General features: G+C 41.1%; 1 protein-coding gene across 2 annotated transcripts in view; it reads right to left on the bottom strand.

The window, feature by feature from the left end:
* Nucleotides 1-23,585, bottom strand: part of LOC105356347 (dachshund homolog 2) — a 103,609-nt gene that overhangs the window by 10,246 nt on the left and 69,778 nt on the right. For both annotated transcript variants that reach the window (XM_023965842.2, XM_023965843.2), the window contains exons 4-9: nucleotides 9,068-9,268; nucleotides 6,538-6,707; nucleotides 5,048-5,153; nucleotides 3,885-3,959; nucleotides 885-985; nucleotides 31-178 (exon numbers count right to left, since the gene is read on the bottom strand). In XM_023965842.2, the coding sequence (XP_023821610.1) occupies nucleotides 31-178; nucleotides 885-985; nucleotides 3,885-3,959; nucleotides 5,048-5,153; nucleotides 6,538-6,707; nucleotides 9,068-9,268 (801 nt within the window). The remainder of the gene's footprint in view (nucleotides 1-30; nucleotides 179-884; nucleotides 986-3,884; nucleotides 3,960-5,047; nucleotides 5,154-6,537; nucleotides 6,708-9,067; nucleotides 9,269-23,585) is intronic.

Raw genomic sequence — 23,585 nt, 5'->3', positions numbered from 1 at the left:
GGCTAGGGATGCTCTGCTCTCCCGCCTGACCTCTGCTCTGCAGCTCGGAGTTGAGCTGTCGTTCCAGACTCTCCCTCATCTCCCGTTCCCTGTACAGCTCCATCTTCAGCTCCCTCTTCTCCGCCTGGATCTGTTTGTCCTGCACCCGGGCGTTCTCCACGGCCACCTTCAGCAGGCCCTGAGGACCCGGGTTTCATCAGGAACGTCTGGTGTTAGGCTCAGAAGGGTTTTTAACTCTTTGACAGTAAAGGTGAGGCTCACACCGTTAATCTTTTGGAGCCACACAGCTTGCATGACAGGAGCATCAATTTGGTGAAGGTTTGACCAAAAGTAAACATTTAATTTAGGACAAATACAGTTTGGTGATAGATTTAAACTTCAGATCTGGTTAAACACATCGTGAAAATTGTAATTCAGAGCAAAACCCTTTAAAAGTTCTCTGCTTCCTGCATTGACTGTATATGAGAGCTGGACTGAGTGACTCCTCCCCCTCATGGCGTTCCAAGCTGAAAGTACCCACTGGTTCCAAGAAGTCAACTTCCTATAGACTGACCAATCAGATGCCTCAACAAAAAGAGGCGGAGCCTGCCGGTCCCCGTGTCCAACGTTCAAAACGTCTGACAGATTTTGTGTAGCCCACTTCCCATGGTAGGGGTGTGGCCTTCCAATAAGCTCACTCCTGGTTGGTGAGGGTAGTTACCATAGAAACACGACTCCGATCACTGCTTACTGACAACAGCAAATGGTTGAAACTCTTTGGTTGGAGCCGGAACGAACCATTTCTATGTGTGATGTCACGCCCACTAACTCCAGTTCTCACATACAGTCGATGGTTTTCCCTGCAGATCATTCCAACAGAGGTGGAGACGGAGGCGTGGTCGCACCTGAATGTTGGTGAGCAGAGTCTCCACCGACGACAAACCGTCCGCGAACAGGAACGGGGCGGGAAAGCCGGGAGGGAGAGTCTGAGTCAGCGGAGACTCTTCTGTGGGAAACGGTTCAAACAATCGTTTCAGTAACCGGAAACACCAAATCTGTTTTGAACCTTTTTCAACAACTGAACATAAATGCACCAATGTTTCTGTACGTCAAAGGAAATTCCACATTTTGGAGGAGTTTTCCTGACAAAAGGTTTGTGTCAGTACAGAAACAGAAGTAAATTCAAAGAAAAATGCTGATCAGAGTCGTGATCGATCGAACTAAATGGTATAAAAGCAGAACTGCAACATTTAAAAACATTAAAAATGGTAAAAATAAAGAAAAAACACCCAAACAAAACTAGAGAGGGCCTTTAATTTGTTTTAGAAAGGCAAAAAAAGGACAAAAAACAAAATATTCCCTCGAAAATTAAAAACTCCTGATAATATCATTAAAAACTGTTTAACAATGGCATTTTAGCGATAACAAACACATCTAGAGACGGTTTAAATCAATAAACAATAGTAAAGGTTTACACCAAATTATAGAAAACAAGACAATAATGACTCGTAAAAGATTCAAATAATAAAAGAACTAAAGAAGTTTTTTTTTAAACAGAAAAATGGGTGAAAAAAAGAAAGAAAACAACAACGCTAAAGGTTTCAGAAAACTGTCGTTGGTGTGGAAATGTTGTTTTCTACTCGCAGCTGGAAAAACAAGGAAAGAAAAAGTTTCTGTTAAAAAGGAATAAATCTTTGAAGAGATCTCTTCTTGAGTGGAAAGTGTCATGATTGAAGCCTAGAAAACGCTGCTGTTCACGAAGGTATGAAAAGCAGCCAAGCAGCATTAGAGAAATCAATTACAGCACACACACACACACACACACACACACACACACACACACACACACACAGCTCGTTAGTATTCACACAATCATGTGGGGCACTAATTGGCAGGGATTAACGACATCCTTGATTTGTGTGTGTGTTCATTGTGAGTGCGTCACAGTGTCTGCTCAGCCCAACGCCGCCGCCACCGGATAACTCTGCTGTGAAATTAACGCTGATTAAGACGCACTCTAACACACACACACACACACGCCGTCACTTCATCCATACATCCTTCTGCTCTCCTATCTTTCCTCATCACCTTTTCTCCTCTTCCTCCTCATCCCAACCAACATCTTCATCCTCTTTGTTTTTTTCTCTTCAAAACTTCAAAACTCTCGCTTTAGTCATCATTTTTGTTTGTTTTTTCTCCGATTTAAACTCTTTACATTTACAGAAAATGTTTTTTTCTTTTTGAAACCCCTTTTCTTCCAAAATATTAATAATTTAATGCGGCTTTTTAACCATAAACTAATATTTTTATTTATTTATTTGTTTAAAAAAAGAAAATTAAAATCTTTCCCACTAAAATAAAAAAATGTCTTGTTTAATCTCTGTTATCTATAATACTTTAAGCACGTTCTTGTAAAAATATCCTTTGGTTTATGTGGTTTTTGTACATAACTAAAATGTACATAATAGTCGCATATTATGAACTGGTTTAGACATTTATAACAAAGAAAATGTCAAATATAAGCAAGAAGAAAGAAAGGAAAAGATCTGTATCTCCTAAAGATTTTTTTCATAATTATCTGCAGACAAAAAAAATGTTTATGAATCCTTTCAGACATATCTATACTAGAAAACAGTTTTTTTTACTGAACAAGAAACAGAATAAATAATCCTCAAATCTATTAGAAAAATCCAAAAACTACATGATTGCACCATTTTTGATTTTGTTCTTTGGTCAGAAGTTTACAGGTTTTTCTGTTAGAAATCACAAGAAGCTTTTTTGTTTGTTTGCTTTTTTTGTTATTAATACAATAAATGTTCAAATAATGGGACTAAAACAAAAACGAAATACCCAAAAATCTGCAAAAATTCCCTAAATGTTTCTTAGTTTGCCTCTGAGTGGCAACAGAAAGTCACTTCAAGCTATGAGGCTTTTTACCAAACAATTTATCGTTTCCATGCATTTAGTTTTAAGCAATAATTGATAAAAATAAAAACGTTAAAAAGTGCAATAAAAATCCACAAATACATCACGTATTCGAGAAATTGATTCATCAATTATCAACATTATAATTTTCTAATAATTAATAGACTTATTGGTACTTTTACATACATCAGGGGCGGAGCTAGAACATTTTATTTAGGGGGAGGGGCCGTTACAGATTGCAAACATGTGTTTATTTAACATTTTAAATGTTTTTTAATTTAATTTTGAAAAAGTTGTTTTGTTATTTTTGCAGTGCTTAAGGAAGGTCGTATTGATGATTTCCTAATCGTTTGTCCATAATAACTCAAGTGTGGGCCCCCCCATTGCCCCCCTGTAGTTCCGCCCCTGCAGAACACATATTGCGTTTGATGGGTTTTTGTTTTTTTTTAAACATCTTCTTGGGCAGAGGGGCTCCAGAGGGATCGCTAACACCCCAAAACGTTAAGTTAGATTCAAAAAGACGACGTGATTTGCAAAGACTTTTTTTTTTGTTTTTGGCTCGTCTCGGCTCAACGGGGACTTTCAGGAAACCTGGTCACGGCTGAAACGGCGCTGGGGTCTTCTGCGCCACCTCCCCCGTTTCCCTCTGCCCTCATCGATCCTGAAGGAGGCGCAGCTGCAGACGTCGGCGGGGGGGCGCCATGAGGTGGGGGGGGGGGGATGAAATGAAGAGCTAGGGGGGGGGGGGGCATGCTTTTAGTGCCTGACCTTCTGACCCCTTTTAGCCACAACCCTTTCGCCCACCCCCCTCCCCACCCGCCCGTCCGTCGCTCACTCCTTCCTGATTGATGACTCACACACAGGTGATCGATGGGCGGGGCCCAACATCGCAACGCCTTTGTTTGTGTGCGTTTCAGCAGCAGATGAGGACAGAGCCCCAAGTGTGGGCGGCTTCGATTCATAATGGATGATGGTCCCACCTTTGTCCTTTGTGATTTTCTTGATGGGGGCAGCGGAGTTGGTCAGCGCGGCCTCAGCATCAGCCGACACCAATCCTGCAGAGACACCAACAAAAAACAATTAAAAGACGGCTCTGCTGGCATTTTTGAGAGCGCATCCATCTGCAGATGCACACACGCTTGCACGCGTGTGCAGAAGCGTGTTCATGTGAACGCACAAACACATTCATGGTCCTCAGAGTTTAAATCGACAAAACAAGACGGAAAAGCGTGAAAACAAAGTTGATTATTTGCATCAATTCTAAAAGCGTCTCTTAATCATTGATCAAATCTGACAAAATGAACTCAATGCTGCACCGGGGGGGGGGCATTGAGGACCGCATTCGTGCTCGTTCTCCCAGCATACCCGGCTCCGTCACGTCCTCATTGGCCGTGAACGTCATGGGCGTCTGGGAATCGTGCCGGCAACCCTTTGAGCCAGGAGTTTCCCACCATAGACTCCACATGGCTAATATGAGGGTAAATATGGAGCAAAACCTGCCCCACCCCAACAAGAAAATACGTCTAACAACTAGGTAAAATAACAGACTAAAGTTTTTTAGCAATCATCCTCTTAACCTCGGAAACCGACGCCACTGAAAAAAGTTCCCACGGATCCAGAGCTGACGTTTGACGGTTTATTTTGAAGCTCCATTGGGGACACAAGCAGACGTGTTGGACCGTCTTAAAGCGTGGCCACAATGTTCCCAGAGTTTGGCAAAAGAATCCACTTTGCCTCAACCAATCGGGAGCTTGGCTTTGGCCCGTGATGCGGTTGATCAGCGGGTGGAGAGAAACCAAAGTACCGCTGAAAGCGCCTGAGCGTGTCCCTGAATGACCTCATGAACCCGGACATGGGGACGGGAGCGTTAGTACATTTCTGCTTCAGAAGAAAAAAATTCAAGAAAACAAATCAGCGGGTCGTTGTCTTCTGCTGGAGCTGTGTGAGTTTGCTTCAACTGACTGTGGGAGGGGCGGAGTCACCAGCACCAACATCAACTGATTGTTGAGAAAAGCGTCAATTCTTGACACTGAGGTCTCCAAAATTCTCAAAAAACTAGAGAAAGAAGTACTCATGACGCGCCAAACGGCAGAAAATGTGAGAAAAAGTGTGATTGTTTGTGTGTGCGGTTGTGTTTGCGTACCCAGTCGTTCAGGCGAGCTGGAGGCGGAGCTGCTGGGCTGCGACTGCAGAGGAGTGTTGGTGTCATCAACAGACGGAGAAAGAGAGGGACTGTCGCACACTCGTTCCTGTGGAGACGGAGGGAGGTGGGAGGAGCCAGAGTCAGGAAGAGGGGGGTGGGAGGGGCCAGAGCCAGGATGAGGGAGAAACCTTCTTACATGACAAATACTCTCCTTTAAAAACGTCCAAACCTCAGAAAAGTGAAACGGCTACGACTGAGTATCAGGGCCAGAAAAGAACAGAAATCTGTCGCCAAGTTAGGAGGAAAAGTCGTAGGATTGAACCAAAATTGGTTCAATTATGGAAAAAAATAGTACAAAGTTTACGTGAAAAAAGTTGAATCATCATGAGAATATAGTCGTACAATAACAAATATTATTAATAAATATCATTGTTCTTATTTTTACTTATGACTTTTCTTTCACTTTAAATGGGTTCAAAAAGTTCAAATTGAACAAATTTGAACAAAGAAAAACTTTTCGTCTTTAGTTGATGTTTTAGACACTTGAGAGGAATCGGATGGATGTCATACTGCTCTGCTTTACTTTTATTTACTATCAAATTTCAAAAGAAGAACGATTTTCTCCTTGTTAAATATGATTTCTCATAAATTTGTCATTTCAGTTTTGCAAAGTTTTAAATTATTTTCAAAGAATTTTGCAACTATTCCTGTATAAATGTGACTTTTCCTTAATAGGTTTACATCTATTGTGAAATAAAAAATTTTTTATATGATTTTACGACGTAATTCATAAAACGTTTTGACTTTTTTAATTTTAAAATTTTATTAATGTAAAATGTTTTTCCTAATACTTTTTTTGTTCATTATTTTACAACTTTATATATATTCAAGTATGTTTTGTAAAGATTGGACCTTTAATAATTTCACAACATAATTCTTAGAAAATTTTGACTTTTTTGATTTTATTTTTGTTAAAATTTGACTTTTTTTCTAATGATTTTAAACCATTAGTTTCCAATTTTTTTTGTTCATTATTTAACATTTTTGTAAAGATCTGACTTTTAATAATTTTACAACTCTATTCTTGTCAAATTGTACATTTTTCTCCTAATTCTAACTGTAATTGTATGATTTCATTCTGAGAAACTGACACTTTTTGGACGGACATTATGGTGAGCCTGAAGCCGGTTATCGTTAAAGCAGCCGTGGCGAACGGCGTTCCCTGAGGCGTCCGGGTCGTCTTTCAGACGCCTCCACCTGATGGGATCAGGTGTGCTCTGCTGCAGGGCGGAGTCAGGCCATAAACAAGCTGGACGGGTTCAACGTGGTGAAGGTTTTTCTGTCACGACGTTAGTCGGCGACTCGTCTTCTCCCATAAACATCCAGACCATCACAAAGAACTTTTTTGGTTTCGATGTCCAGTTTTTTTGTTTGAAACTCTTGATTGTGTTCAGAAATCAGCAGCAAAAGCTTTTTATCTTTAATGTTACCTTGATGACCGGGGCGCGGTGCGCGTGGCTGTGTATCTGTTGGGCGGCGGCGGCCATGTTGGCGATGGTGCTGAGGTGGTTCATCTGGGACATCGCCATGGCAACGGAGGCAGGCGGCAGCCCCATGGGCAGGAGCGGGTGGGGCATCATCATGAACGGCAGGTCCAGTCCTGAAGAGGAAGAGGGAGCTGCCTGAGAACCAGACGGAACTCGCCGTCCCGAACCGCGGCGTTCGTTCGTCCTTTCAGCGACACTCCGGTCGGTCGGGTTTCACCTTTCATTAAATATTCAGTCACACACATCAGGCTGATGCCGTGAGGGGAAGAATATCATCCCTGTGAACTCGTGCTGCACTGCACCTTCAGAACACGCACGACACTTCACCCCAACGCTCAAATGAGCCGAAAGCAAAACCAAGAAGGCAGCAGGCGGGAAAAACAACAAACAAAAAAAAGGTCAGACGGATGATTCAGGTTGTCACTGCAACCGCTGACGATGCAACGTCTGGTTTACTTCAAGGAAAACTTTTATGTTCAAGCCTCATCAAAACAAAAACATGAAGCTACAGAAGCTGAGGTCATGTGATCCATTCAAGGTTTTTCCTGAATTTGGCTTGTCAAATGACGTGTGTGGTTAAAACCCATGAGGATGGCACTGTAGCCTTTCATCACCTGATCCTTCACTATGGTGTTCATTACTATCATCTTTAACAGTTTACGCGATTGTAGTAATCCCATCAGAATCTGCGTCCCGATTGGCTCGACGCAGAATCTGATGGTTCAATCAGATCTTTGCTTTTATTCTTTGACGCTGGACTTATTTTTCTACAAAGGTTTGAACTATTAAACAAGAGAGAAACGCGGTGTGAAAAGTGGATGAAGAGTGTGATGAGGAGTAGATATCAGGGAAACTGGCGAGGTGCGATTTTAGTGATCCATGTTGACGACATAACTTGCGGTACATGAACAAATAGCAAAACAACCAAAAACTTTGTTTTCATAAAAATCCCACTCCAAATGACCCTGGTCTACATTAGAGGTGAGCATCTGACATCAAAGGGCTTCATCTGATTGGTCAAATGCCTCGATGGATTCATTTGATTTGCTAAATACTTCAAGCTGCCATTAGACTGTTTAAGCACATTTAAGGTAACCATTTACTGCAGTTTTCGGCGTCTTTTGCGATATGCTTGTTGCACAGCTTGATTTCGCCATAACGATACATTTGCGATTTATTGTGACAATTTGGTGAGGAGTTTTCCATGGAGGCGCCAAATTATCGCTGTAATACCAATAACTAATGACAGACACCGAACATTTTGAATCTATTACTATTGTTGTGTTCTCAAACACACCAAACAAAGGTTTATCGGTTTACGTCGGTGCTGTGATGTCATCAACGTTCGACTTTGTAGTTCTTTACAGAATTGACCCAAAACAAAAACAAACATATTAACTATCATGGCAGGGATAAAGCCCGACGAGGTGCTGGTTATAATAAATTCATGGGGAACGCCGAGACATTTTGACGTGGCAAATCAGAGAACTCTGGACCTGATGGGGGTCCGAAAACATGACATCCTGTTGGTGTCAAAGGTTAAAGGTTAGAAGTCTGTTATGAAAGAAACATGATTTGAGTTGTGTTTTTACTGAGCCAAAATGCAATGAATTTATATAAAACCACTGTGGCTTTCCATGTCAATTAACAGGTTTGATTTGAAATTGATTCATTGGATTAATTAATTAATTAGTTGCATGACAGCACTAGTTATACAACCTTAAAACATTTTGAATCAATGTAAAAACTTTGCAGATTTCGTCTGTCCAGGTGTTTTTTTTTATAAAGTAATAACGCACCACTGTACACTATTTAGTGGACAGAAATGCTCCTCCAGCAGCTCCATCTTTACCTTCTGTTATATCTACTTCCCATCAGCTCTTTCCTCTGTGTTCACCCTCTTCTGTCTCTGGAGATGCTCCATTACTTCAGCCTCATTCTTTAACCCTAAAAAAACCTCTGACCCCCCCCACCCACCCCAACCACCTAAAAGCTACCCCCCCCCCCCCCCCCCACGGTCACATTAAAGCAGGTCTTCGATCAGCCAAACACACAGACTCACACATCTGCTTTTATTCCGATGAAACAGTAAAACTGATTGCTGTCGTCGTGGCGACCGGAGCGATGGAATAATCAACGTGAGTGTTTGGAGCTTCCTGCTGTCCAGTGTGAATGTGCAGAAACATGACTTCTGCAGCAAGAAAAGCAGCTGCTATCTCTTTATATGTGTGTGTGTGTGCGCATGTGTGTGTGTTGATGAATTGAGTCATTTAGTAGAGTGTGCGCTGATTAATCTAGGCGGAGTGTTAATACAGGAGATGGCGACAGATTAAATGGCGTACATTAACAAATATTGCCGTCCTTTAGCAAACGCCATGGAGGCGTGTGTGTTTTTTTTTTGTCTTTTACACACACACACACACACTCGCACACACACACACGGCTGTTTCCATACACTCTGGTGTGTTCTCACTGTTGGCCAGTAGCTGCTGCTGCTGCTGCTGCAGTTGTTGCTGATTGACAGCTCCGAGGGCAGGGCCCCTCCCTGCCACACTTCCGCCCCCTCCTCCTCCCGCCGCCGGTGCGGCTCCGCCTCCTCCTCCGGGGCCTCCGCCGTGGGCTCCAGCAGGGGGGCTGGTCAGACGCTCCTTATCCCAGGAGCACTCGCTCCCTCCTGGGTGGAGGCACAGACATTCATGATCCGTCAGTCACAAACCTTCTGTGTCGTTAAAATCTTTTGATTCTTTCACAGGAAGTGATGAACTTTTCCCGCCTTTATACTGAGATGCTGTTTTCTACCAGAAAAATGCATCATCTCACAGAATCTTCAAATGTGGTTTTCTGATTTTTTTAAACATGTTTGGACGACGAAAAGTGACCAAAACGTTACTTTTTCTATCATTTCAGCAACAAAAATTCCGTTTTAGGTGGAGGGCTCATGATATGGGCTCGTTTCCCCACACCTTTGCACTTTGGAGTCATATAATTAACCCCAATCATCTTTGTTTACCAAAGTAAAGAAGTTTTAAATGTGAACCTGTGTACAAACTATTTAATAAAAAAAACTATAAGCTAAGTGGCTGCAATGTACAAAAACTAAAGAAACAAACTACAAAATAAAATGAATAGAATGAAAACCGAATCGTTGATAGTTGATCCATAAGAGGCACAAACAAAAACAAATGCTGCCGTTTTATTGGTCTTTAAAAAAAGTAAATTGCATCCACGGCTGCCTGCTGGGATTTCCTTAGGAAAACAACTTTTGTAGTAAAGAGTGCTGCCTCCTGTGGCCTGATGGCTCATCGCATGATGTTTAAGTGTTCACTACGACCTGTCGCCTGCAGAAACAATGCGCATTTTCACTCTACACCTGTAAGTAATGGGTGCTCACCTCTTAGTAGTGGGTGCTCACCTGTTAGTAATGGGTGCTCACCTGTTAGTAGTGGGTGCTCACCTGTTAGTAATGGGTGCTCACCTGTTAGTAGTGGGTGCTCACCTGTTAGTAATGGGTGCGCACCTGTTAGTAATGGGTGCGCACCTGTTAGTAATGGGTGCGCACCTGTTAGTAATGGGTGCGCACCTGTAAGTAATGGGTGCGCACCTGTAAGTAATGGGTGCGCACCTGTTAGGAATGGGTGCTCACCTGTTAGGAATGGGTGCTCACCTGTTAGGAATGGGTGCGCACCTGTTAGGAATGGGTGCTCACCTGTTAGTAATGGGTGCGCACCTGTTAGGAATGGGTGCGCACCTGTTAGTAATGGGTGCGCACCTGTTAGTAATGGTTGCTCACCTGTTAGTAATGGGTGCGCACCTGTTAGTAATGGGTGCTCACCTGTTAGTAATGGGTGCGCACCTGTTAGTAATAGTTGCTAACCTGTTAGTAATGGGTGCGCACCTGTTAGTAATGGGTGCTCACCTGTTAGTAATGGGTGCGCACCTGTTAGTAATAGTTGCTAACCTGTTAGTAATGGGTGCGCACCTGTTAGTAATGGGTGCGCACCTGTAAGTAATGGGTGCGCACCTGTTAGGAATGGGTGCTCACCTGTTAGGAATGGGTGCGCACCTGTTAGGAATGGGTGCGCACCTGTTAGTAATAGTTGCTAACCTGTTAGTAATGGGTGCGCACCTGTTAGTAATGGGTGCTCACCTGTTAGTAATGGGTGCGCACCTGTTAGTAATAGTTTCTAACCTGTTAGTAATGGGTGCGCACCTGTTAGTAATGGGTGCGCACCTGTAAGTAATGGGTGCGCACCTGTTAGGAATGGGTGCTCACCTGTTAGGAATGGGTGCGCACCTGTTAGGAATGGGTGCGCACCTGTTAGTAATGGGTGCGCACCTGTTAGGAATGGGTGCTCACCTGTTAGTAATGGGTGCGCACCCATTACTAACAGGTGTGCAGCTGTTATTTATTTTTACTTCAATTGTTTGTTTGTTTTTTTCTCCTTTTTCTCCGTATTATTTAAACATTTTACCGTTCTTTTAATGCAAACAGGAAGAGTTCAAGAAAGGTCTGGGATATCACCCGCCACACGAGTTCCCAACTCTGTACCTATTGGAATATTGAAGACTCTGTACTGAATGAAGATCTTTACCTGGTTAGTATATTACTCTTGGCAAGCAAGAAAGCAGTGACAAAAAAATGGCACGAGGTGGACCCCCCCCCCCCCCCCCCCCAGGAAAGGATGACTGAGTGAAGATCATATGGACCATTTACTCAAAGGGTTAACCCTTGTGCTATCTTAGATGACCCCACCCTTCCATTGACGTGTTCTCCCTACCATGACAAAGGTGGATAAAGGTGGAAAGATTTCATGTAATCCATGGACACCAGTGAAGATCACGAATCATTGAAGAAAAAAGGTTCAGAGCACCGTCTAGTGGGTCTAGATGACCCAACTCCCAACGTTAAAGTGCCTAGGATAGCACAAGGGTTACATGAAACTAAAGTTAGACATTTTCCCCCCAAAAATGAGAAAAATGGTGCCAATATGTGGAAAACCATTAATTAACAGCCCAATTATTGTGTATTTTTTTATTTTTGTTGTAGTAGCTGACCCATGTTTGTAAACACTGACAACTGAAAAACTCTCAATAAAATAAAAAAATAAAAAATAAAAAAACCAGAAGAACCCAGAAGTCGGTCATTGACCTCGATTTTTTGTCCTACAGGTACAGGTTTGTCCGTTTTTGGCTCACAGACAGCCCATATCCACCCGTACCAGCAGTGACTTAGGCTTCAATATAAAAAAACGAAGGTCTACATGTTACTGAGGCTTCACTGACCTTCATTTTACAGAGGGAAAACCAGTAAAATGCTGCATCTGTCTCTTAGATTCCCTTCTACCTCTTCATTTCTCATCACGCCTGCACTCTTCACTAAAGTGGACGTCTTCCATTTGTCCCTCCAGACGGTCGAGGACCAGCGTCTCCTTTCATTTAGGCATCAAAGACCGTTTTAATCTCAGTCTGCATCTGAACTGGAGTTTCCTCTCCTCTAAAGAGGTGGACTTTATTCTTTATTTGTTCCTTCAAATATACAATTTGTTGGGTTTCCAGAGGCTCGGCGACCACGCTGGACCACTGAACCCAACGCTGCTGGAAGAGCCAAATAAACCGAAAACAAAGGTTTTAGTGCTGCAGCCTGCATGACAGAAACCAGAGTTTTCTGACCAACATGTGTTTTCTTTACCGTCTTTATAGATGGCAGCTTTTAACTTGAACCTCCCAGACGCACTTTTGCTGACGTGAAGTAAAAACGTTCATTTAACAACTGTACTGCTGGATTTGACTTTTTTAAACCGTAATTTTATTTCAAACGGTTCAAATTTAGTCTGACTAGATGTTTGTCACGTAAAGTTTAAATTTATAACATTTTTTTAAGAACAAAACGGTTGAAACATGAAATAACGAGACTTTGAAAGACATCAAGGTGGAGATCAATTTAAAAAAAGTGTCAAAACCATTTCCTTCAGTCAAAATCTAAGAAAACAGGTTCAATCAATTTCTTTGTGTTTGTTGTTTTGCCCGAATACTTTCACTAAATTCACAATATTTTTTAAATCTACAGCATGGAGTAATAAAAAAAAAAATATTTCAGTAAAAATTTCAGTAAAAATAATCAAACTTGTGTGTTTATGTCATTTTAGCATCAGTTCATTAATTGCTCAATTATATCACAGACACATTGCTCATATTTCCTTATGAGGTCTTTGTTTTTTGCTGACAATTTTATGTTGTAATTTTTTTAAGATGTAAAAATATTTTGTGTTACTAATGTGTAAAAAGTACTTTTTCAATAAAATTTGATTTAAATATATTATTTTTATTAAACGACATGTTAAAGTATAGCAAAACGTATTTAATTGTTTTACTTATAATATTAATAAAAAGAAAACTAACACTATTACTACTATTACTATTATTAAAATATTATATAAATATAAATAATACAAATAATAATAATTATACAATATGAATCTATGTAACTCATAATCAATAATCAATCAAATGACCTAAACATGATCACAGAGGGTAAAACTGCTCATAAACAGAGTTTGATTTGATTACATTTTGCTAAATTCTTTATTAGATTATATGTTAAATCATAAGAATAAACATACATTCTTTAATATGAATTCATGTAAACAGCACTGAAGACGTATCAGCAAAATATCAATCAAATTATTCGAAGAATTTACTGAAAGAAAAAGTTATCTCTGAGTGTAAAACACTATTTGATATATAAATATCATATAATTCCACATTTAGATTTAGTTTGAAGCTGCTGTTAAGTAATTATCAGTTCTTCTGATGATCTGAACTAAAACGTGTGAATTTTTGTGACTAAAATGACCAAAACATCCGTAAAATGTCCTAAACTTCCATCTCCCGTCTCTCTCCTCTTTTCCAAAGTTCCGTCGGACTCGTATATCTGCTCCCCTTCTCCCTCCCTCATCCATCTTCATCTCCCTCCATTAGTTTGAATTAGCGACCGTCTCTCTCTATTATTGCCCGCTGGATTCCCCGCCCTCCGTGTGTGCGCACGTGGGCGCGCATGTGTGTGTGTGACAGCTGGGCCTCATCCCGTCTGCCATTTACACCGGGGAGGAAAAGAATAAACAGATGGGCAGATGTTCTCCCTCTTTCTCCATCTCTTCTCTCATTTTTTCCTCGGCCTTGTCCTCAACCCCCCCGCCCCCACCCCCACCCCCTTCTTGTTTCACTTTTTTCTCTAATAACTCTTTTTACCCCCCACCTCACCACCACCACCACCTCATTTTTTACTTTTACTTCCTTAAACCTTTTCGCGCCTCCATCTTTGTCAAAGTTGATTTTTTTTTTTACCTTTGATGCTTCAGCTTTAAACATCTGCTGGAGTCACTCCTCCATCTAAACCATGACCCCCCCCACCCCCCAACCCCACCTCTTTAGTGTTAACTATAAGGAGAGCACTCATTTTAGAAATCTTTTTTTATTTTTGCTCGTTTCTCATCACAGTTTTAGCTCAACGAAACACTACAGCGAACCGACGACGGAAAAAAACTTTTATTTTGAAAATCTCTAACGACCTCAATTTATTTCAGATCGGATTCAAACATGTTACTTGGGACCAAATTATGACATTGGTTTTTGTGATTCATGTTTTACAGTGTGAATTGTCATAAACGACGAGAAGAATGGTAAGAAGATCCATTTTGACGCGTGATATTTCAAAATAAACAGGAAGATGGGATCCTGTGTTCACACTGAACACACTGATTTGTTGCGTTCATAAGCTAGACGCTCCTGAGACTTTTGGGAGGAGCTACCGCTTCAAGTTTTCTGCATCATTGCTACATGGAAGCTTTGCCTCTATATCTCATTTGTAATGTATGACAGACATGGATAATGTTGAGGGATCAGGTTTACTTTCTTTGCATTTGATGCAACGCATCTTCTTTGCCAAATGCAGGTTTTTGAACTTTCGACGCAGCGTGACGCCCAGAACTCACCGCTGCCAGACCGACGTGCATCGCCGACGTGCCAGACCGACGTGCAACGCCGACGTGCCACGCCTCAAATCGCACCGCAGGACCTTGGATCACTTCTGTTCATTGACTTGGCGTTGAAACTGGACCCCCCCTGACATGCGAATCGCGTTTGGTGTGAGCGTGGAGTATCAGTCTCCACACGACGTTTAGCATATAAAACGTTTTTCCTCCACTGCTGCAGAGCGAGCTCAGTGACGGCTCTATAGTCGTTACCATGACAACGCGTCACATAGCTCGTCATAGTTAAAAAACGATTTAAATCTCCAAAATCCCACGATTAAAGAACGAACATCATTGAATGTCGTCTTCATAAGTGACCGCGGGCGGCATAGGCGGGATAACGCCCTTAGAGGCGTCCATCATTAGAAACTCACACAAGACATGCAGAGGCAAACCGTCTGACGCGATCATCGCCTTTGAACGCATGACAACGTATGATTATATCGTCGGGTATTGTCCCTTACATAATACATCATAAATAAAATTAAAATTGAGATCAAAATAACAAAACAATAAGTAAATGTGTCTCATTGCATTGCATCCTTGGTTCTTATAGCCATTGGAACGATGACCGTGTATCAAATAGGGAGCTTCCTGTCAAAAATAATCGGTTTAATATTTCTTTATTTTGTAACGGACCCTAGTATGAGCGAGATAATGCCCTCCGAAAATTAATAATTTCTTATAATGGAAACCTCATTGGGTTTTCCTTTACATAATCTATCCTATAATGGATTCTCTTTAACAGGTTTTTAAAAAGTGTTTTCCTAAACATAACTGAATTATTCCACATCTTAATTTCCAGCTACAATTTGTTTGTGAAATCACATTTTTGTTTTTCTTTTAATTGGACATTTATGATCCAAACAATATTTCATTTCAAAAGATTTAAGTTGGAAATATTTTATCAGCTGTCAATCCTTCTCCAGCTTTGTTTAAAGATTTAGTCGTCGACATATTGTGTGTTTGCATGTGTGTTGTTTTTGGGTCTCTATAGTGTTAAAGTTTAATCTGCCCTAAAACTGTACGGACACTGTGGCACAGCCCGACTGGTGAGGCGTTTAACCTTTAATGCTCGTCTTGATCTGCAGCCAGCAGCGTTTGTCCAGACGTGGTTGAGGCTGGATCCTCGTCTGACTCTGGTTTTAGTTTACTCTGACCGCTCTGTGGGCTGAAAATGGATCCCTGTCTGTCTGCCTATCTAGAAAAGAACTGCTGAGCCACCAGAATTTAAAAAAAACTTAACTTTATACAGAACTACAGCAAAGCAGAGCAAACTGAGATTTAGAAAAGTGAAAATATATATTAGGGCCAACATGAACTATTACATAGAATGTAAATGATGCACTTTCACAAATATAAGTTATTAAAAATGACACATTTTAAAGAAAATGTTTAAAAATAAAATAAAACATCTCGATGACTCTACATTTAATGCTTGAAGGTCGTGTAAAAAAGAAAAAAAAATAAACATTAAAAAAGCAAAAAGGGAATTTAACAGTGAAGTCAAAATTGAGCAGTCATATTATTTAAAAGTGCAAACTATAAAGTTGTTATTGCGTGTCATGAGTACTTATTCCCTGTGTGATGTGTGGACAGAAACATCTCTGCAGGCCCCTTCTGAGACTCACATCAATGCCTTTGACTGAAGAGCCGGGCTTTGGACACGCCTGGACTTGTGGTCGTTCTGAACGCTTAAACACCTTAGGTTTAGCTCTAGTGTTGACATTTTTGAATTCTTGAAACTCTTTAACCATTTATACAGTAAACGTAACTCCAGCATATTGATAAAGTGGAGAAAAGCAGCTTTGCACTGATATGTAGGCCTAGAATTATATAATCGATTAATCAATATGAATCTATCCAAGCTTAATAGATCAATAATCAATCCTCAGAAGTATGGATCAATCTTTTATGCCTTTCCTTTTCCGGTGATTTAACGCAGAACAGCAGTAATACCAAAGTCTGCTAGCTTGATGCTAACGTATAATGGAATTTCTCATAGGACGGCTAATGCTAACGCTCGTATTACCTTAACATACACTGCTGACCAAATGAACAGCTTTATAAACTCACAGGCAGGAATTTTTCAAACTCTTTTGAGGAAACATTATTTTAAGTAAATATTTGTGGTCTGAAGCAGAGTTTTTTTTTTTTTTTTGCTCAAATCTTGTGGAATAAAGTGTAATGAATGTGCAATAAACATAAACAGCTGTTAGCTAATATGCAGCATTTGCCACTCAAAACATGCAATCAAGGTAAACCTGAAAATAAGTTTGACTGAAACAAAGTGTTCACATATTTAACATAACCAAGCAGGTTTTGGTGTGGAGAGAAGCAACTTCGTGGCGTAAAGTACGTTTAGTGTTGGTGAAGTGTAGCATTAAATGCTTCATATCTATGGTTTTCTCCCATCAGAATCATTTGGAGTTACGTGAATTTCGTAAGCAGTCAAAGAGTTACGGTCATTCCAGGAACATGTGACATTTTGCTGCTGACATCTATAACAACAGAAACCAGAAATCACTCCACATTCTTCATACATATAATCTTATATACTTCTTTATTTTAAAGCAAACTATTATTAAGGTTATTTTACTCTATAAGACATTATTTTTTCCAAATTTTAACTTTAGGTGGAAAAACAGGGGTTTTTCCAGGAACCAAAAGGAAAAAAAAGCTATAAAGCCTCCAGATTAAAGCCTTTTTTCTATTTTTTATTATTTTACATTTTTATTTTGTAAAAGGTCTATTTCTTTGTAATACCACACAAGTTAAGTGTTCAAATTAAATTAGGAAGAATTCTGAAAATAAAATTAAGTCCACTTTTTTACCAGCTACCATGATAGAATCTAACTGGATAAATGAGAATCTACACACTAATGAGTTTTTTCAAATTAAAGGTTTAATAGATAATTCCACCTCATCTGATTGTTTTCTTCACATTTCTTCACTTTTCCTGAATTCCTTCAGGAGTTTATCCCTCTTTTGTCACAATTCATTTATTTTTGTATCTTGGCTCCAACTTCCTGCTTCGTCCCTCCTCCCTCCTCAAGTCTTTCACAAAATAACAGCTTTTCCCGTTAAAACCAAACTACATTCGTCTCCTTTTCCATCACTCGTGCCCCTCATCCGTCAGTTCAATCTGTTTTTCTCATTTTTATCTAGAGAGGAAATAAAAAACTTGATGTTCACCTCCAGGCCGGAGTGATCGACTTTCACCCATCAAACACAAGAGGATCCTTTTTTTTTTTTTGCCCTTTTCCCCTCTCGCCCTAAATATCCCTTTCTGTCACTTTTCCCCCCTCGTTTGATTTTTCGTTTTCATTTGGCTCACACTCGTTTCTTTGCTCTATTGTCCGCCACAGTTTCCCAGGCCGGTGTGAGTGTCTGTCACAAAGAAAACAAGGTCGGACAATGAAAAGAAGAAAAAAAAATCACTCTGAATGAAACAAAAGAAGAGAGGAGTGAGAGGAAAATGGAGAATAAGAGCAGGAGAGGATAAATAAAAAACGACTCGGCCGGAGAGAATAAAATGACAGAGGAAGAGTAACTCTATCGGCCGATTTGCCAGGTCAGCTGAAGAAAAGGACGACACTAAAGAGGAAAAAAGAAAATAGAAAGAGGAGATTGGGAGTGGAGGAGCAGAGAAAGATTGCCGCCTCCTTTCTTCTCCCTCAGCTTTTTGTTTTTCTTGATTCTTTAATAATTCACAGAGGCAAACACAGCAGAGACAGAGTGCAGCAGAAAGTGCCCCAGCGTTGGATGTAGAACAATGTTCAACCAAAACACCGTCTACAGGCAGAGGAGTGAGCCGCTGGACCGCTCCGGTTCCCCCCTGATCTGGAGAGGTTTGCATTTATTCCAAAGCTGTCAATAAAACGAAGAAAATGACAGATTTCCTTGAGCAGGGTCCAGAACTTTAAAGTTCAGGTACATGTTTGTATCTCATCAATCGAATGCAATCGACTTCATACTAGGGTCCGTTGTTTTCAACTGACCGCAGTAACTGCGATGAACTTCTAAGTTGTGTTTGGTGTTTTATTTATAGTCATATTTAGGGATCTTTAAAGCTTGTCTTTTGTCATTTATCCATTATTCATTCGCTCCTCATTTATACTGCGTGACGGGAAGCAGCTGTTGTGGCCACAGCTGCCCTGGGGCGGACTGACAGGGGCGTGGCCGCCGATTCGCACCTACCGCCGTCTGACCATCAGCGGGACATTCATGCAAATTCACACACCAGCGGAGCCACGCTGGAGGCAGGGAGGGGGGAGAGTCTTCAAATCAAATCAAATCAACCTTTATTTATATAGCACTTTTTCGACAACAGATGTCACTCAAAGTGCTGTGCATAAAATACAATAAAATTTAAAAACAAGATGACAAGACAAACCGTGCGACAACCCCCCCCCCCCCCCCCGCAAAAACACACACGCACACACACACACCCACACACACACACATAAATAAATAAATAAATAAAAAAGTGATAGAATGATAGAATGTAGAGACCTGGCTTTGTCCTGAGGTGGGAAAACGATAGTTTGGGGACATGTCCACACCAGCGACCCCCCAACCCAAGTTCACGGAGTACACCACCACAGAACCCCCCAGATCCGATCAAAAGAGTCAGACCCAGGAGATCCCACTGCAGCGACCCCGCTCACTGAGAAGGGTCAGTCACTGATGTGGAGGATCCCTCAGAGGAAAACACTGGAGTGTAATAAAATGTAAAAGGAATAAAATTAAAATATATATAAAACATGGACAAAAAACAAATAATCACATAAACCTTAATAGGCATATGAAATAGTAAGAGCGTCTTAAAAATTAATAGAATAAATAAATAAATGTATTTACATACACATATAAAACTAGTTAAAAGAAAAATAAATTAATTAAAATATTTAAAAATAATAATAATAACAAATTAAAAATAATAATAATAATAATAATAATAATAATAATAATAATAAAATAAAATAAAATAAAATAAAATAAAATAAAATAAAAAAATCCTAAAATTCAACTAAAAGCTAAATTAAAAAGGTAGGTCTTAAGCCTTCCTTTAAAAACGTGAACTGTCTCTGCAGCCCTGAGGCTCTCTGGGAGGCTGTTCCACAGGCGAGGTCCGTAAAAACTGAATGAGGCCTCGCCGTACGTTTTTGTTCTAACTTTTGGGATAACCAAAAGGCCTGTATCAGAGGACCTCAGGGTCCGCGAGGGCTCATACTTTAAAATCATGTCAGATAAATATGAAGGCCCGAGACCATAAAAGCATTTGTAAACCAATAAAAGAACTTTAAAATCAATCCTGAATTGCACAGGGAGCCAATGCAGCGATCTTAAAATCGGTGTAATGTGTTCCCGCCCCCTGGTCCTCGTCAGAACGCGTGCTGCTGAATTTTGCAGCAGTTGAAGATTTGCTATTCTTGTTCTGGGAAGACCAGAGAGCAGGGCATTACAATAATCCAATCTGCTGGTAATAAAAGCATGCATTAGCACCTCTGTACTGGCAAGAGAGAGAAATGGGCGGACTCTGGATATATTTTTTAGATGATAAAATCCTGTTTTTGTGATGTTTTTAATTTGTGGGATAAAATTCAACTCAGAGTCAAAAATGACACCCAGGTTTCTCACACACTGAGAAGTTTTGTAATTCTTTAGTTTAGATAAAACTATCTCTCTCTTGTCTTCAGAACCGATCACTAAAACCTCTGTTTTGTCCTGGTTTAGCTGTAGGAAGTTCTCTGCCATCCATGACTCAATGTCTAAAATGCATTTTAAGAGTGTGTTGACCGACTCTTCATCATCAGGAGACACAGCGATGTAGAGTTGAGTGTCATCAGCATAGCTGTGGAAACAAACGCCATGCCTCCTGATGACGTCCCCCAGTGGCAACATATATAGATTAAAAAGTAGTGGGCCTAAAATTGAACCTTGGGGGACCCCACAGTTGATGTCGAAGACCCTTGAGGAGCAAGTATCCATACTTACGTAAAAACTTCGATCTGTGAGATAGGAATAAAACCACTTTAGTACAGTACCAGAGATGCCCAGACCTCTCAGTCTGTTGAGTAAAATACTGTGATCTACAGTGTCGAAAGCAGCACTGAGATCCAGTAGTACCAGAACTGAGAGTTTCTGACAATCCAGGTTACATCTAATATCATTTACTATTTTAACAAGGGCCGTCTCTGTGCTGTGGTTCGTCCTAAAACCAGATTGATATTTTTCAAATATGTTATTTCTATTTAAAAACTCATTAAATTGGATTAAAACAGTTTTTTCAATCATTTTACTTAAAAATGGTAAGTTGGATACTGGACGATAATTGTTATAGTTGTTTGGATCTAAATTACTCTTCTTCAGAAGAGGCCTCACCACTGCCGTTTTAAAGGCAGCAGGGAAGACACCTGTCTGAAGAGAGTAATTTACTATATTTAAAAGCTCAAACTCAAAGAAGTCATAAAATGTTTTCAACAACGATGTGGGGATTGGGTCTAAAAGGCAGGTGGTTGGCTTTAACTGGGAGAAAACCTGACCAAGTCCCACAGCATCAACCAGGACAAAACTTTCCAATGTTTCCTCTGATAAATACAATGCTATAGATTCATTAAAAGCAACACATTTTTGAATTAAAAGAGTAGATCTAATAGCATTGATTTTACTCCTGAAGTGGTCTGCAAAACTCTCACATACAGCATCTGAGGCTGCTATGGAGGTCCTTTGAGAGTCTCTTTTAGTTAAACTGTCTATTGTTTTAAAAAGAACTCTAGGATCATTTTTTTTTTGTAAAATTAAGTTTGAGAAGTGGAGGGTTCTGGCTTTTTTTATTGCATGACTGTACCTCGTTTGCTGTTCTTTAAAAATTTCGCAATGTACAGTTAACTTCGTTTTTCTCCACTTCCTCTCCGCTCTCCTGCATTCGCGTTTCAAGGCTCTGATTGGTTCGTTCTTCCACGGTGCTGTAGCTTTAGTTTTCAACGTTTTCGTTTTAAGTGGAGCTACAGCATCAATGGCTGACTGTAGTTTGTTGTTAAAATGTTCAACCATAAAATCACATGATGCAGGTAAAATATGAGCGGGAGTTTGATGTAAAATATTGATAAAATTTGCAGCCACATCAGGAGTTATGTATCGTTTCCTCACAGCTCTCGCTGGAGCTTCCTGTCGAGTAAAACTGGTGATATTAAAAAATATACAATAGTGATCTGACACAGCCATGTCAACAACAGAGGACACACTGCAGGACAGCCCATAGGTTATCACCAGGTCTAGAGTGCGCCCCCTGCTGTGAGTAGGCTGTGTGACATGCTGTGTGAAATCCATACAATGCAAGAGGTTAAGAAACTCCTTTGCATGAGCATCACTATCTTTATCAACATGTAGGTTAAAATCACCAGTTATTAAAACTCTACTATATTTGGAGTGTATTACAGATAAAAATTCAGAAAATTCTTGAATAAAACAGGAGGGAGGCTTTGGTGGTCTGTAAACAGTAACACATAAGATAGATGGGCTGTTAAAAGAAAATGCATGGTGCTCAAATGAGGAGTAGCTATGTAGCGTGATTGTTTTGGTTGCAAATGAGCCACGAGCAATCGATGCAGTGCCACCGCCTTTTTTATCTCCCCTGGTAGAAAATAAAAAGTTAAAATTTAGTGGGGAAGCTTCAGTGAGAACAACAGGAGCATCAGCACCCAGCCAGGTCTCTGTTAAAAGAAGGCAATCTAAATTGTTGTCTAAAATGAGCTCATTCACGATAAAAGATTTGTTTAAAAGAGAGCGAATGTTTAAAACAGCAAAGTTTAAAACAGTGTGTGTGTGCAGATGGATTGATTTATCTTTTTTGTCCGGTAATGTGTGAATGTGATGGAGATATCTAATTGTGGATCTGGTGGATCTCATCTGGGGATGTTTGTGAGATCTGCTTGTTATGTGAACTGGAATTTGTTGTGTGATAACCGTGGTTTTAACTGAGGATGGATGCCAGTGGTCCAGTCAGTCAGAGAGCAGTTTAACAGAGCGGAGTGTGAGTTCAATGTTCATGGACAGAAGTTGAGATCCTGTTTGGTTTGGATGGATGCCGTCTGGTTTAAAGAGATTTGGTCTATTGAAGAAGGTGGTGAAATTATCAACATATGGAATATTATTAGAAAGGCAGTGTCCTTTAAGCCAGATGTGAAGTTGTCGCAGACGGCTGAATTTAATGTCTCCAAAGCGGGGAGATGGAAGCGGACCGGAGATGATGCACTGTTTGTCCAGCTGCTTGATGGAGTGGATGAGAGTGATGAAGTCCTTCTTGAGGGTCTCAGATTGCTGAAACTTTAGGTCATTCACTCCTGCGTGGACTATTATTGTGTGTGTGGAGGGGTTACGAAGGGAGAGCTGGTGGGCAGAGTTGGTGATGTCTCGTACGAGGATGCCTGGGTGACAGAAGGTGCGGCTCCCGTCAACGCGAACATGCCTGACCATAGAGGTTCCCACGACGAAGGAGCCAGGGGAGCCAGGGGGGTCCCCGCGGCCGCAAGATCTTGCCGCCGAAGTGAGCGGGCCCGTCGCTGCAGGAGAGCAAGCGGGAGTTGGCGTTACACCTGTTGCGCGAGCCGGGGAAGTGGCCGATGAGGGGGGCGAGCCGCCAGGAAGAGGAGAGGTGGCGGCGGTCACCGCGACACCTGCCGCGGGGGGAGACGCAGCGGACTTTGAACCTGACGCCCCGGTCGCGACCGCAGATGGAAAACCCGCATTGCTTACTGATCCCACGAGGACGTGGGTTACGTTCGGGCGGCGGCGGCTGTCAGGGCGTCTACTCACTGCGTCCCTCAGTAGCTGTCGGCGTTTGGCGGACGATGAACCTCCAGAGGCAGATGGCGGGCGGCTTTCTTTCTCGGGCCGAGAAGCAGCGACAGGGCGATGGTTTTCAGCTTCCAGAAGAACGTCGTCAGATGTTGGAGC

The sequence above is a fragment of the Oryzias latipes genome, chromosome 18, assembly GCF_053564925.1.
Source record: "Oryzias latipes strain Hd-rR chromosome 18, Olatipes_Hd-rR_3.1".
Taxonomy (NCBI): Eukaryota; Metazoa; Chordata; class Actinopteri; order Beloniformes; family Adrianichthyidae; genus Oryzias; species Oryzias latipes.
This window is presented reverse-complemented; position numbering and strand designations above follow the sequence as displayed.